Source organism: Oryx dammah, unplaced genomic scaffold (assembly GCF_014754425.2).
Source record: "Oryx dammah isolate SB20612 unplaced genomic scaffold, SCBI_Odam_1.1 HiC_scaffold_6, whole genome shotgun sequence".
NCBI lineage: Eukaryota > Metazoa > Chordata > Mammalia > Artiodactyla > Bovidae > Oryx > Oryx dammah.
In genome coordinates this window covers 35,189,674-35,203,761 of record NW_024070190.1, presented here as the reverse complement: position 1 = coordinate 35,203,761, position 14,088 = coordinate 35,189,674, and the positions used below count along the sequence as shown (strand labels likewise).

At 34.7% G+C, this 14,088-nt stretch overlaps 1 protein-coding gene across 4 annotated transcripts in view; it reads left to right on the top strand.

Annotated features, from left to right (window-relative positions):
- Positions 1-221: 221 nt before the first annotated feature.
- The window catches only part of MYPN (myopalladin), an 89,656-nt gene continuing 75,789 nt past the window's right edge, over positions 222-14,088 (top strand). The window contains exons 1-2 of one of the 4 annotated variants that reach the window (XM_040242217.1): positions 246-305; positions 12,036-12,938. In XM_040242217.1, the coding sequence (XP_040098151.1) occupies positions 12,037-12,938 (902 nt within the window). In that variant the 5' untranslated portion in view covers positions 246-305; position 12,036. Of the gene's footprint in view, positions 306-869; positions 890-3,200; positions 3,516-12,035; positions 12,939-14,088 lie in introns of those variants that run through there. The other 3 variants (XM_040242216.1, XM_040242219.1, XM_040242218.1) reach the window with 3 other exon arrangements.

Genomic DNA, 14,088 nt, shown 5'->3' with positions numbered 1-14,088 from the left:
ATCTAAGAAGAAATCAAGAAAGTCTATTTCCTTAGTCATCTTAGTCATTATCCACCCCCACCCTCAATCCAGGCTAAGAACACCGTGCAGACTGAGTTATTAAAGTCGATCTGAAAGAGCAATCTGTTCTAAATGACTGTCCCAAGATCTGCCACGGAACGCTGTAAATACTCTTCATTACTCTGGCAGGGCAGTATCACATTTCCTTCATGCTACTTTTGTGGCTGACTCAAGTTAGGCAGTGAGATTTGGGCTTTGGATGATCCTGGTTGATTGATATAGGAATGGTCCTTCTCCTGGGAGAGGTAATCAAATTTACTTTTCAGGATAATAAGTATTCTGTTTATAGTTTTTTAAAATGCTTTTAGTTATAAAACTAAAAAGGTTTTGAACTTACAGCTTTTTAAATTCTTTTTTTTTAGTTTTAGTGTTAAGCAAATGTTTTCAGTACCGTTGAGACGAACAAGACATTTCTTAGGATTTAACTGTATCAATTACATTGTATCATGTTTGTATAAGACCCTCTATAATCTACCATACATACATTGTTTTGGATGGTCAATAACTTGTCTCTATTGTGTTTTTCTCATTAGCAAAGATTAGAAAATAATTATGTCTCTGTTCTTTAAAAATAAGATATTGTTGTTGTCTTTTCATCTGATACATACCTCAATATAAATCTATGAACTTTAAGCAAAACTCATTGAAAGTTTGGAATATGTGAGAAATTTCTTTTAAAGTATAAAAATCTATAGCAATTTGGAAAAATAGCTATATAAATTTTATATGAATCTGCTAGCACAGATTCTTACACACTTATTCTCCAAGTGAAGACTTCCTCTATCATAGATCTTCCAGATTCTTTGACATTCCTGTGGATCACCCCAATGTGAGTAAATTGTTTCTATAACAGTGAATTCAGAAAACAGCTGAAGGCAAGCACAGGATCATGTTCAAACCACAATAAACACATGTGTTAGATGGGCCACTCAACTTTGTGGGTAAGGCTTAAGACATGTAACCTTGTGTTTACCTGACGCTTATGAATTTTGTTTTTAACTATATTGGATTTAGATATATTTTTAGAAGCTTTAAGAATTATTCTTTGTACCAATAAACTCTTAAAATCTCAACTAGTAGGTTTGTGGTGTAATGTAAGATGATATGCAAGTTACATTATATTACTTGGGAGCAGAAACCAATTTTTAAAAACTAGAATCTAGAATACAAGGTTCATGTATGGTATGCAAGGTATAATATAAAGTATTTATATGCATCTTTTCCCCCCAAAGAGCTCAAAAAATTTTTACACTATCTGTATTCAAAAATGTTACAGTAAAAATGAGAGGAGAAATATCACTGCTATTCAGAAATTCTTTGTCTCTTTCTTTTGTAACTTTTTTTAAAAATGGATTTTAACTCTTCCTGTTAATTCCTAATTCCACTGCCCAACCAACTCTATTTTATCTTTCAGTATGGGTCTCCTCCCACCTCAGTGTTCCATATACCTGGGTGAAAGGTAGGATATCAGGCTCATAATGGAACAGTTTGCAAGGAAGTCAAAATGTATTCATTTGCAGTGTGTGTGAACATTTCCCTTTAGAAGATCAAACTGAAGCACATCTATGCACTAAATGAAACAGAGGTTCTATTTTTTCCTGTCCCTACTCAAGACTTAGTAGTCCTTATACTGATTATGCCTCAAGATCTGAATGGGATAAATGGGGAGAAAATCCTCTTTAAATAAAAAGAAATCTTTGGGGCATCTACATAAACAGAAAATGCAGAAACACAATTAAGTAGGTTAATTTCAGAACAGGACTAGGTAAGAGAGCAAACAACCCTGTATATTGACGATTTAGATTAATGCAGTAATGAAAATAATCTATCCACATAACTCAGTTCTTCTTGTGCCTTCTTCCCTCCTCAGTAACTGTTCTTTTGACCTGGATTATTTTAAAGTTTTCCTCAATAATCTTTTTCATTACATTTCATGTAATTTCAAAGTTCTTTAACAAAAGGTGTAGTGAACTTCTGATTTGATCATACTAAACAAATTTTAAGTCTTTTCAATATATTATAGAGTCTCAAGGTGACTGAAAAAGGTAAAAAACAAAATACCCCAAAATCTCTTAGTAAATACCATGAGGTCAAGAATCGGTATATTTTCCATGGACAGAGGAGCCTGGGAGGCTACAGTCCATGGGGTCACAAAGAGTTGGACACAACTGAGCACTTGTTTATACCCAGTACCTGGTACCTAGTAGGCATTAATTAGATAAATATTTACTGAATGAATGAACAGGAAGAAATTCTGCAAGTAGTTGGTGATTTAAGAAAAGTAGGTTTAAACCAATGTATTTTATGCTACCCAAATCTAAGAATGACCCTTTTAAGAAACAACTAATTGCATTTATCTGAATTTTCAAGACCTAGGCTTCCACCAAGATTGAAATAATGGGGCTAATTTTTTTTTCAAATTCATATTCTGAACAAGTATGAAATAATATCAAAGAGGCTATCTTTGACAAAGTAGGTTTTTCAGCAGATGTTGGTTTGGTTAAGGATTCTTTTTCTCGTTCAATAATACTTGTGAAAGAAGAAATCTGGCATAGACCTTTTCAAAATAATATACAAAAAAATTATTCCAGGATAGTAATAAATGAACAGAAGTTGTAATGTATTATATATTATACAGTAATTTAGACTTTTAAACAGTACCTGATTATTTTTTTTCTGAAAAAGTTTGTTCAAACTAATTTGTTACCAGGTTTATTCTCAGACTGATGGCTTTTTCCTCTCCATTTTTTCTGGGATCTCTAGTTACCAACTTTTAATGTTAGTTATCGTCTGCTTTTGCTAAGCTTTTGGACAACAAAAAAAGAAAGATCTCTCAGCTTTAAAATGTTAGACCTCACCTTCATGCTGGCTTTTCACAGCCAAATTTCCTAAAATGGATCAGAGATTAAATGAGAGTAAATTTCCCATGAATTTAGTTTAATTCTCTTAAAAATTAAGAATTTTGAAATATTTCAAAAAGCATGCCGTTTTCTTTGAATGTGCTATCATGAATCCAGTGTTAATTCTTAACATAAATCAATATACAACTTGGGCCTCTAGCTGTAAGCGAAATTCTATAGGTGGGAAAACTGATTGACCCCCACCGCCCATAGGTGCTGGCCTGCTGTGGAATCCCTTTGCTCAGTGCTCTCCTACCCAATCAGGTGGAATGTTTCACAGGCACATGGTTTATACAGCTCAAAATAACTTGGGACCTGTGAGCTGACAAATGCTCTGGCTCCGGTGGTGACAGGTTGTCCAGCTTCTAACAGCCATCTTCACTGAAACTAAGGTTAACTCCTCACTCTCTATGGACGGCTACTCTCTATTTCCAAGGGCGTGAAGAATTTTCTTTTTCTCCTGGGCTTTCATCTAAACGTTCTCCTTGGATAATTATCATCACAGTGGAGTGCCTGGGTTGGACATCCTCATCTGGGTCAACTAAAAAAAGAAAGGTAATATCCAGATTTAAGTTCTCGAGTGTGTTTTGATAACAAGAAACTGACAATGGGAAAGGGGAGATTTCAGAGACCTAATGTCTGTTGTGTGGAACGAAACCGAGGCTACCTTCCTAATTATGTATGATGGGACACAAAATTACATGAAAAATAAAGTTTTCTACATGGTCTGATTTTACAGGGGGTTGGTGAGACCCTCAGAGATCACGGCCTACTCGGGTCCTAAGGGAAAATATCTCAACAGAGGAAGTCGTGACATGTTGTGTGTATCACTGGCATTTTCCATACATTCTTTTATTAAAATAATGGTGTTTGTATGGAGAATATGTGTGCAATGCCTATTTCCTTTTTAATGGAAATCAAACCTAAAATAATATGACTCCATAGTTAAAGACTTTCATTTAACATTTTTTTATCATGTAAAAGGATATGCTTGCTATATTTAGTGCTGGGAGATCTGCTCCCTGGATTAATGTACACAACAGCTGCAGAAAGTCTTGCTCAAAGGACATTGCTCTTTCTTTCTCTCCTTTCTCTCTCTCTCTCTCTCCCTCCCTCTCTCCCTTTTCAGCTGCAGCAGAAAGACACTTGACAGTCAGTGGCAAGTGTTTGGCCTGGTATATTGCACTATTAGCAGTAATTAGATGCACAACTTGAATTATTTTTTAATAATCGTATAAGCAAAGAAAAGGAGAACATGAGTAAATCTGTATTTCCATTTCCCAAAAGTGAACATTACAGTAAGAGTGCTAAGAAATTTTGCTATCTTATCAACAAATTTTTTCTTTTTACTCATACTTGTTAAAGATACTAGCATCAATCAGTTTGATAGAAATAAAACAGATAACCAGTTTCCTTTCTCAAAAAAATTATGATTCAACTACTTTCATACTGGTAATGATAAAATGAATTCTACAAGGTCTAAATTAAAAATTTGTTATAACTTTTTAGCCTCTCCTTAATAATAACTCTTAACTTCACATAAAATACATATCATCCTTTTCTGCAAAACTAGAATATCCAGACTTATAGCTATAAAAACATATTTTTAAACAAAAATTAGTATAAGCTGTCTGATACACAATTTGACAATATGTAAACTATTTCAAATCAAGACCATCTCATGAAATCTGAAATATATGCACACTAACTTTGTCAGGAGACAAAATTATAAACATTACAGAATCTTATAATAATGGACTATGAAACAAACAGTTGGACATTGTCCAAATTCTGGAGGTTTGTCTGTATTCCCACTTATAGAATATGGCTAATGCTATTGGAACTTGAGACAATGTATCAAAGCCCTAGTGTTCTATATGTCTATAATTTTGAATAAGACTCTATTCCAGACTGTAATACATCTATTGTATAACAGAAATACACTTTCCAGCTCAAGGTGCTTACAAAGGCACATATTCAGTGGAACAGACTCAGAACCACAATTCATGGACACAAGAAATTGAATGAGTTTGTACCCTGACTAGGTTTTGGAATTTATAGAGATGAATTTTCAAATTTACTTTTGAAGAAATGAGACTGCAGGTAAATTGGGTTTCACTGTGGAAGATCTTTAATGGACTAAAGTTAATATATGAAAAGATGACAGCTAGATTTTTTTAACAGTTAACTCGTATACGCAATAGGAGTAATGAATTCAGCTCATTAACGTGAAAATATAAGATGAATGAGACTGCCAACCCCAGAATAATTAGTTCCCTTCATTGACACTGAGATTTGACAAAGGCATTGCTTATTGCGTGGTGTTATTGCCTATAACAAGATAAAAAATGAAAAGATTTTTTTTAAACTGTTCCCTCTCTTAAGAGATACAGAAGGATCAAACACCACAGAGATATTTTCTTAAATTTCTATGGTGCTTTACAGCTAACAAAGAGCTCCAGAACTGCTATGGCACCGTGCTTTTGCTTAAAGGGGACAACCCAGGTACCGACAAAATGGTCTATTGAGTAATTTAGGAATGTGTGTTTAGCGGCTACATTTTTGGTGGGCACAAAAGTTGGTTTGACTATTTACCTGCAATTACGATAGAACTCTTAGAGCTCATGTATAATTAGAGTCACCTTGACAAGCTCTGTACAGACTACGTGTGTCACAGAGACCTCCACTTGGAGTTGCGGTACACCCCACCGTCTGCGATGGGCCCAGCAGAGCCCTCCCACCAAGGGCTTGAAGTCCAACTAGATCTTGAGATCACAAACTCATTTAGGGTACTTGTTCCTTTCCCAATCTAGCAAATATGTCAATTAAGGAAGTTATCGCTTTTCAAATCCTTAATCACCTAAGGGAAATTGACACAGTATTAGGAGACTGAAGAAAGCCGAGAACGTTTAAATCTTTTTCTTATTTTTCTTACTTAAAATGAATCTTTGAGTTAATGAGAATTGACAAAGTTTTCTTACGGGGGCGTCCTATATAAGAACTAAGTTCATCATGAATGGTGAACCCTTCAATTTTTGTGAAGGGTTTGGTAGTCACCCTAGAATCCTGAAGCCTTCTTACTTGGCTTCCATTAACCTTTCCATGGGTCATAGAATTTACTTCTACACTACTTTTTTTCAATATTTCAGATTAAATACTAACTTTGGGCTTTGGTTTCCACATCCTTTATACTAGTGCAAAGGATTACCTTAATTTTGTATAGTGTTCTACATGTCTAAAGTTCTTTCACAGAGAATTCCCTGGTAGTTCAGTGGTTAAGACTTCGCCTTCCAACACAGCGAGGGTGGGTTCAGTCCCTGGTCAGATCCCACATGCCTTGTGGCCAAAAAAACCAAAACATAAAACAGAAGTAATATTGTAACAAAGTCAATACAGACTTTTAAAATAAAAATTAAAAAATAACCTTTAAAAAAAATAAAGTTCTTTCATAAACAAACCCTATGATGTAAGCAGGGTAATTCTGCTCATCCTCCATTTGGAGGTGAGTTACTTAAAGACATCTATCTTTTCCTGTTCTAGGAAAAGTTAACTATTACATATTAGGTTGTTTTTGTGTTGATCTAGAGGGTAAAGCATCTGCCTGCAATGCAGGAGACCCGGATTCAATCCCTGGGTTGGGAAGATCCCCTGGAGAAGGAAATGGCAACCCACTCCAGTATTCTTGCCTAAATCCCATGGATGGAGGAGCCTGGTAGGCTACAGTCCACGGGGTCGCAAAGAGTCGGACACAACTGAGCGATTTCACTTTCTTTCTTTCTTTTAGTACCAGATTTGGTTTTTCACTTAATATCTAAGGATACTTCATAACCGGAAAACGTCAGTAACCATGTTTGAATTGAAATTACTTCATATAAGGTTTTGCGAATTCTTTGTCAAAGCCCCTCTTTAAACATCCATATTATAACCAAAAGATGAGTTAATAACTCATGATATTTCTAACGGTAAGGTAGTCTTAGAACCTACAGAAAAATATTGCTGCATTAATAAGACTTGAGAAATATGTCCAAAGGTATCAGCATTAAGTTTTGTTTTTATAAACCAGACTCTTAAATTTTCAGCAAGTCCTGAGGTGAGAACTCTTTTTCAGGAAAATTCATAGGGGAAAAAATAGAGATATTTAGCAAAATAAAGTGAAGAACATTCAGTAAGCATTCTATGTGGCTAAATTAATTTACATGATTTACTGAAGTTGGTCTTGATACCACATTAATTGCCTCATTTCAAACCTAAGACCATTTCATCAAAACCACAATCTGTTTCCAAGGATATTTACTGATTCTTATTTTGAAAATGGCAGAATATCTGTTTCAATTTTATAAGCAGCAGAAAGAAGGAAGCAATGTCCAATGTTTAGCACTCTGAAGACATCAGTTGAAATGTCTAAGAGAACTTTAACATCTGTCAAATGAAATGTCCAAGAGAACACTTCTTAAAACCTACTTCTTCCTCATTCCAGTAAATGATTCCACCATTCACCTAGTTGTTTAGGCTACAAATACTAGACTCTTGTATTCTAGTACACTCTTGACTCTGCTCTTTCTCTTCTATTCCACTTTCAATCCATCAGCAGATCATACTAGCTCTATTTTCAAAAGATACCTCAAATCTGACCATGTCTCGCTACCTCCCACTGGTACCACTCATTGATTCCCAACTAGCATCATTTTTTGCATTCTTTGCATAGCAGCCACAGTTGAACTTTTTCAAAACCATGTTATGTGCTTCAAAAAACTTTACAGTGGTTTCCCACTCACATGTTTAATAAAACTCAAAGTCTTTCCTATGGTCTGAAAGCCTTCGCATGCCCTAGTCCTTTACTCTTCTTTTTGACTCATCTCCTGGAACACTGGGCTTGACTCAAACACACCAAACATTCACCTTCCCTGGCCTTAACACTTACTGCTCCTCAGTCAGGAATATTTTTCCTCCCAAATGGTCATGTGGCTAACTTCTCCACTGCATGAGAAGCTTTGCCTGATATCCCTAACCTAAATAGCATGTCTTCTTCTCTACCCCATCATTCTCTATTCCCTTGCCCTACTTTATTTTTCTTCTTAACATTTATGTATTCTCCACTAGAATGTCAACTCCATGAGGGCAAGGACTTTGTCTTTTGTTCACTGATGAATCCTCAGGGCCTAGAACAGTGCCTGGCATATAGTAAATGCTCAATTAATATTTATTGGATGAATAAATGCAAGCAGGGTTATCCATAGCTTTTAGGTTTTTTAAAAGTATAAATTTTATACAGATAGTTTTAAAATTAATGCTTGAAACAGAAAGTAATACATGTTCATAGTTCCTATTTTAGGTAGTATCTATCAGTTTAACAATTTATATATACATTTCCACCTAAGAACTAACTGAGATGAAATTGTTATTACCCCATTTGATAGATGAGGATAACTGAGATCCAGACATATTAAGTAACTTGCTCAAGAGAGCAAAATTATTTAGTGTTGGACTTGAGATTCAAAACCAGTTTTTTTTTTTATTACAATCAGATGTTCTTTGATACTTCTGGTATGAAAAAAACACATAATTCCAGTTATTTTATCCACCATAAATACATTTTTATTTGAAAGTCACTTTGAATTTCCTACTGCTTTTACCAGTTTATATTTTTTCTTTGTGTCTATATATTTCCTCTGTAAATATTTCTATTTATCTGTCTTACTTTAGCCTGCGACTTAAAAACAATAGATTTAGTAGGAAGTTCTAATGAACAAAATAATTCAACAGATACTTTTTGATTACCTTCTATATGCTGTGCATGAACAGAGATGATGGTATACAAAACAAAGTGAGGTAATAGTAAATAGGTAAATATATACTGAAATAAGGGCTGTGTTTGAGGGTTAAGACAGTGAATTTGGGGAGCATATTGGACAGGGACCCAATTCAGGAAAAAGAAGAAATCCTAGGGCCAAGTCTCAGCTAAGAGCTGAAGATTGTATAGGACTTGGGCCGATAAGATAGCAAAAAGACATGAAGACAGGGAACAGCCTGAGCAAAGATATGTACAAAGATCTGAAGGCAGCATAGGTTGTTCATGAGACTATTTCAATGGAGTATAGATATGCTAAATTAACTCTAAATTAGAGTTCAGTTTCTCTTCAAAGTGTGCCCTCGCATCAAGTTGTGTCACTAGTTTTACTTCCATTTCTTATCATGGGATGTGGCCACAGCTGTTAAATAATAATAAATAATAGTAACTACCCTATATTGACTGTTTACTAAATGCCAAGCATATTTAATAACCCTGCAGCCTATGAGATGGCTACATTATTATGCCTGTTTTACAAGCAAACTGAGACATAGAGGTTAAGTAATTTTCTTGAGTTTATAAAGCTAGGAACTGTCAGGATTAGGATTTGAACCAAAGTGTTAGGTAACAAATGCTACATTCAAACATTAAAGAAATCCTTAATTTTGAACTAATTTTTGGAATTTTTGTTATAATAATTTCTCGTGACTAAGCATCAGAACAGATACACATTTACACCTCAATTGGCTCCTTAAAAAAGAAGAAAAATAGTTGTAGAGAGCAGTAATTACTTATATGAGTATTTTATTCTGTATTTGCACCATAAATATAAACTTTTTGGAAGTTCTTCAACATTAACATCACCTTTTACTAACATCAGTTAAGCGCTGACTAGAGTGGTTGGTTAAGAGATCTGCATTCATAGTGTTATTAATCCTCACTCCCCTGGGAAATAGATATTATCCATGTTTCACAGATGAGAAATTAGGTAATTTTCTCAAAGTCACACAACTCCTAAGAGATGAAGGCAGAATATGAAAACCGATTTATCTGATTCCAAAGCCAATGCTCACTCCATGTTGCCCCAAGATAAAAGCCATCTTAAACTAAACAGTTAAAGACAAAGTCACATTAAAACAATTCAGTAATGTCCAACTAATAGAGGGGACATCCTGATTTATAAGTCACTTAATTTTTCTTCTCACATCTAAATGTATACATAAACTCAAACTAGGTTAATGGGATAGTTGATTTACAAATGGAAAGGATTTTTAATCAGTGTATTAATCATATTTTCAAATAGTATTTTGTACCTTATTTTAATATCTTTAACTGTTCCTCTACATAGTAAATGTACAAAGTGACAAATTTTCTGCTGGGCTCTCAATTACATTATTATATACTATTTTGTGTATCCTTCAGTGTTCTTCAAAATTTAATACAGCCATATAGTTCTATTTAATGAGTATATCATAATTTAACCAATTTTTATTGGACATGGTTCCACTTTTTAATATTATCATCCATACTATGATGAACATCTTTGTAGATAAATCTTTATACCCATCCAACCCCTCTGCATTTTCAGTTAATCTTTTTTAAGGTACATATTCATTTATTTGACTGTGCCATCTCTTAGCTGCAGCATGTGGGATCTAGTTCCTTGTCCAGGGATCAAACCCAGGCCCCCTGCATTGGGAGCATGGAATCTTAGCTGCTGGACCACCAGGGAAGTGCCTCAATTAATCTTTTTTTTTGAGGCACAACAAACTTTACCCAAACAAGTGGCTCCAGTGGTGTCAATCTCAGCCTGTGGCTAGCAGATGGAAAAATATTTTCCTGTAGGTCATGCTTTCAGCCATCTCTAATTGTCCTCTCAAGGTGACTGCCTATCTTGTCAATTTAGCAGTTAGTTTTAAGTAGCATTCTAAAAGTGTGAGAAGTAGGGCAGTCCCTAGGAAGCCCTACTTTTGATATATTGTGGTATTACAAATATTTTTACTTATAAGTGAGACAGTCATATAAAAGAAGGAAGAGAAATTAACTGAAATAAAATTTGTCCTAGAATGTTAAAGCCCCAAAATATTCAGGATATTACTTTCCTCTCCACCTTTCCAGCACAAGGCACACAGTGGCCAAGAATGGCAAAGAGTAGCACACAGTAGCCAAGAATGGCAAACAGGCTTCATCTCCATTACCAGCTCTGATTGGTTGGTGGTGGCTGAGGGAATGGAGACTTAAAAAAGTGAAGGTCAGTGGGAAGAATACTGTAATTAGTTGGCTACATCTCTTACAGAGGAAAGAGAGGAGTAACAGCCTATGGGTCACAAGCTTGCTAGCCGTCTAGTAAATGTCTGAGTGAATAAAATGGATGACAACAATAGACAGTGGTTTGCATTACCCAAACTTCTAGTCCTGGGGACTGAGCTAAAGTTACAATACTGAATGAAAGTTACTGTACTATTTTTATAAGACTTTACAAATCATTTATTTTTTGAATAAATATATTCATATAACTTATGCGACTATATAATTGATTATAACATATTCATATAATTACAATTTAAAAGTAAGAAAAGGTATACAGTGAAAAGTGTCCCCACTTCCCTGTCTTCCATATCCCCTCTTCATCAATGTTAATTTAATAGATTTTTTTTAAACCTAGGTGTACTCACACTCTTATAGAAATTAATTAATTACACCTTATTTGAAAAAGCTAAATCACTATAGTTTTCAAGAGCAGATTGAACCTACAAACAACACTGAATTTAAACAATTAGTTTCTAGTCATAAAAACATTATTTATTTTCATGGGCTAGATCAAGTTTTTATTTTTCAGTAACAAGATTATTTTATCAAAATCTTTTAATTTCTGTTATTTTATTACATTTGGGGAAAGGGGAAAGGATGGAGAGAAAATCTCTGTGTATGAGAAAGTACTCTAAAACTAAAAGCCCTTTATAGATATTATCAAAATTGTGCTTAGAAACTATATTTAATGTCTCTATAGTTATAGCATAGCTTTCAAAATTGAACTCACATTTAAAGATTAATTTAATAAAGTGATAATCACCCATGCTTTTATTTCCAGTTTCAGGGAAACCTCATTCAGTTCCTCTTCATTTTACAATGTGAGACGTCTTTAAACTTTGTGAAAGTTATCAAAATTAGGTAATTTGAATTTTAAGGTTTAAGTTCTTAAGTATCTATCATGCTATAATCAATACAGACCTATTATTCTTTAGAAATTATCTAAACATTTTGTCATTATTGCTATTTTGTGACAGCATGCAAGACGACAGCCTAGAAGCTTCTACTTCCATATCTCAGCTTCTGAGAGAAAGCTATTTGGCTGAAACTAGGCATCGGGGAAACAATGAGAGGAGTCGAGCAGAGCCTTCCTCCAACCCTTTCCATTTTGGGGGTTCTTCTGGAGCTGCTGAAGGTGGAGGAGGCCAAGATGACCTTCCAGATCTTTCAGCCTTTCTGAGCCAAGAAGAATTAGATGAAAGTGTCAATCTGGCAAGATTGGCAATCAATTATGACCCTCTGGAGAAAGCAGATGAAGCTCAAGCTAGAAAACATTTTTCTTCTGATCAGACGAAACACTCATCTATATCAAGTTTTGACCCTAACTTCTGCCAGGATAACTCTCGAAGCCCTACCAGCTCTAAAGAGAGCCTCCAGGAGACAAAAAGGCCACAGTACACTTCTGAAGCCCAGTCCAAAAAAGTATTCTTAAATAAGGCTGCCGATTTCATTGAAGAGCTCTCATCCCTTTTCAAAGCCCATAGCTCCAAAAGGATTAGACCGCGTGCCTGCAAAAACCACAAGAGTAAACTGGAATCGCAAAACCAAGTTATTCAGGAAAACAGCTCCAGTTTCCCAGATCTATCAGAAAGAAGAGAAAGATCCTCGGTTCCCATACCTATCCCTGCAGATACCAGGGATAATGAAGTGAACCATGCGCTGGAACAGCAGGAAGCTAAGAGGCGTGAAGCTGAGCAGGCTTCTGGTGAGGCGGCCAGTGGAGACACCACCCCAGGGTCCTCTCCTTCTTCTTTGTACTATGAAGAACCTCTGGGGCAACCTCCCCGGTTCACACAAAAGTTACGGAGCAGAGAAGTTCCAGAAGGAACCAGAGTACAGTTGGATTGCATAGTGGTAGGAATTCCACCACCTCAAGTAAGGTAAAAATGTCCCATTAGTAACGCTTGGTAATTACTTTCCATCTATTGTGATCCTTCTAATTTTATCTTTCAAGTATGTGGTTTCAAAGATTATATACTCCCTTTGAGAAAAACAGAGTTTAAAGCACACTGTCCAATGGAAGTATAATATGAGACACATGTGCAATTTAAAATTTTCTAATAGTCAAATTTTTTAAAAATAGAATAACGGGGTGAAATTGATTTTTAAAACTATATTATTCAACCAATATACTTTAAAAAAAATACTACCATTTCAACATGTAATCAATATGGAAATTATTAATAAGACACTTTATATTCCTTTTGTCACACTAGGGCTTCAAAATCTAATGTGAATTCTGCACTTACAGCACATCTCAGTATGGATGATAAATTTTTCTAGGAAATACTTAATGTGCATTTAGAGTTCAAAAAATACACAGTTGAAAAACTATACTGTAAGATCCAAGTTGTTCCAAACATATTTGAAAGTTCTATCAGAACTGAATTGAGTATCAGCTTTTACATTTAAATTAATTAAGGTTAAATACAATTAAGCATTCAGTTCCTCAGTTGCACTGGCCACATTCCAAGTGTCCACATGTGGCTAATGACCATGGTATTAGCACAGGCCTACAGCCTATAGCTTAAGAAAAAGTCTTTATGATCTATACTCAACAAATACCTATGGTAGTTTTTAATTTTTTTAAAAAAAGCCAAATAATAGAAAAAGTATGATAGGATAAAGATATAATAAAATGGTAAAGATGAATTTAAAGTTTATTTTACATATATTTATTATATACTTTTTGATTTATTCTAGGTATGTAAGCAGGGTATCATCTTTTTTGCAAAATAATCATATTATAGGGCAGTAATAGCACTTGTATTAATAATAATATTTTAAATTATGTATGCTTATTGATGAAAGGAATTCTAGTCTAAAAACACATTTATATATTGAATTCTGCTTTTCAGAGTCAACATAAGGCAATACTCAATACTATTCTACAATGGCATATACATGTTACTATCTAGTTAAACAACTGACCTCCTTGAGGGAAGGAGTGTCTTGAGCACCAAGCATAGCTTCTAGCCTATAGTAGTCATGCATAATACATTAGTCACTAGATTATGAGTATACTAATGG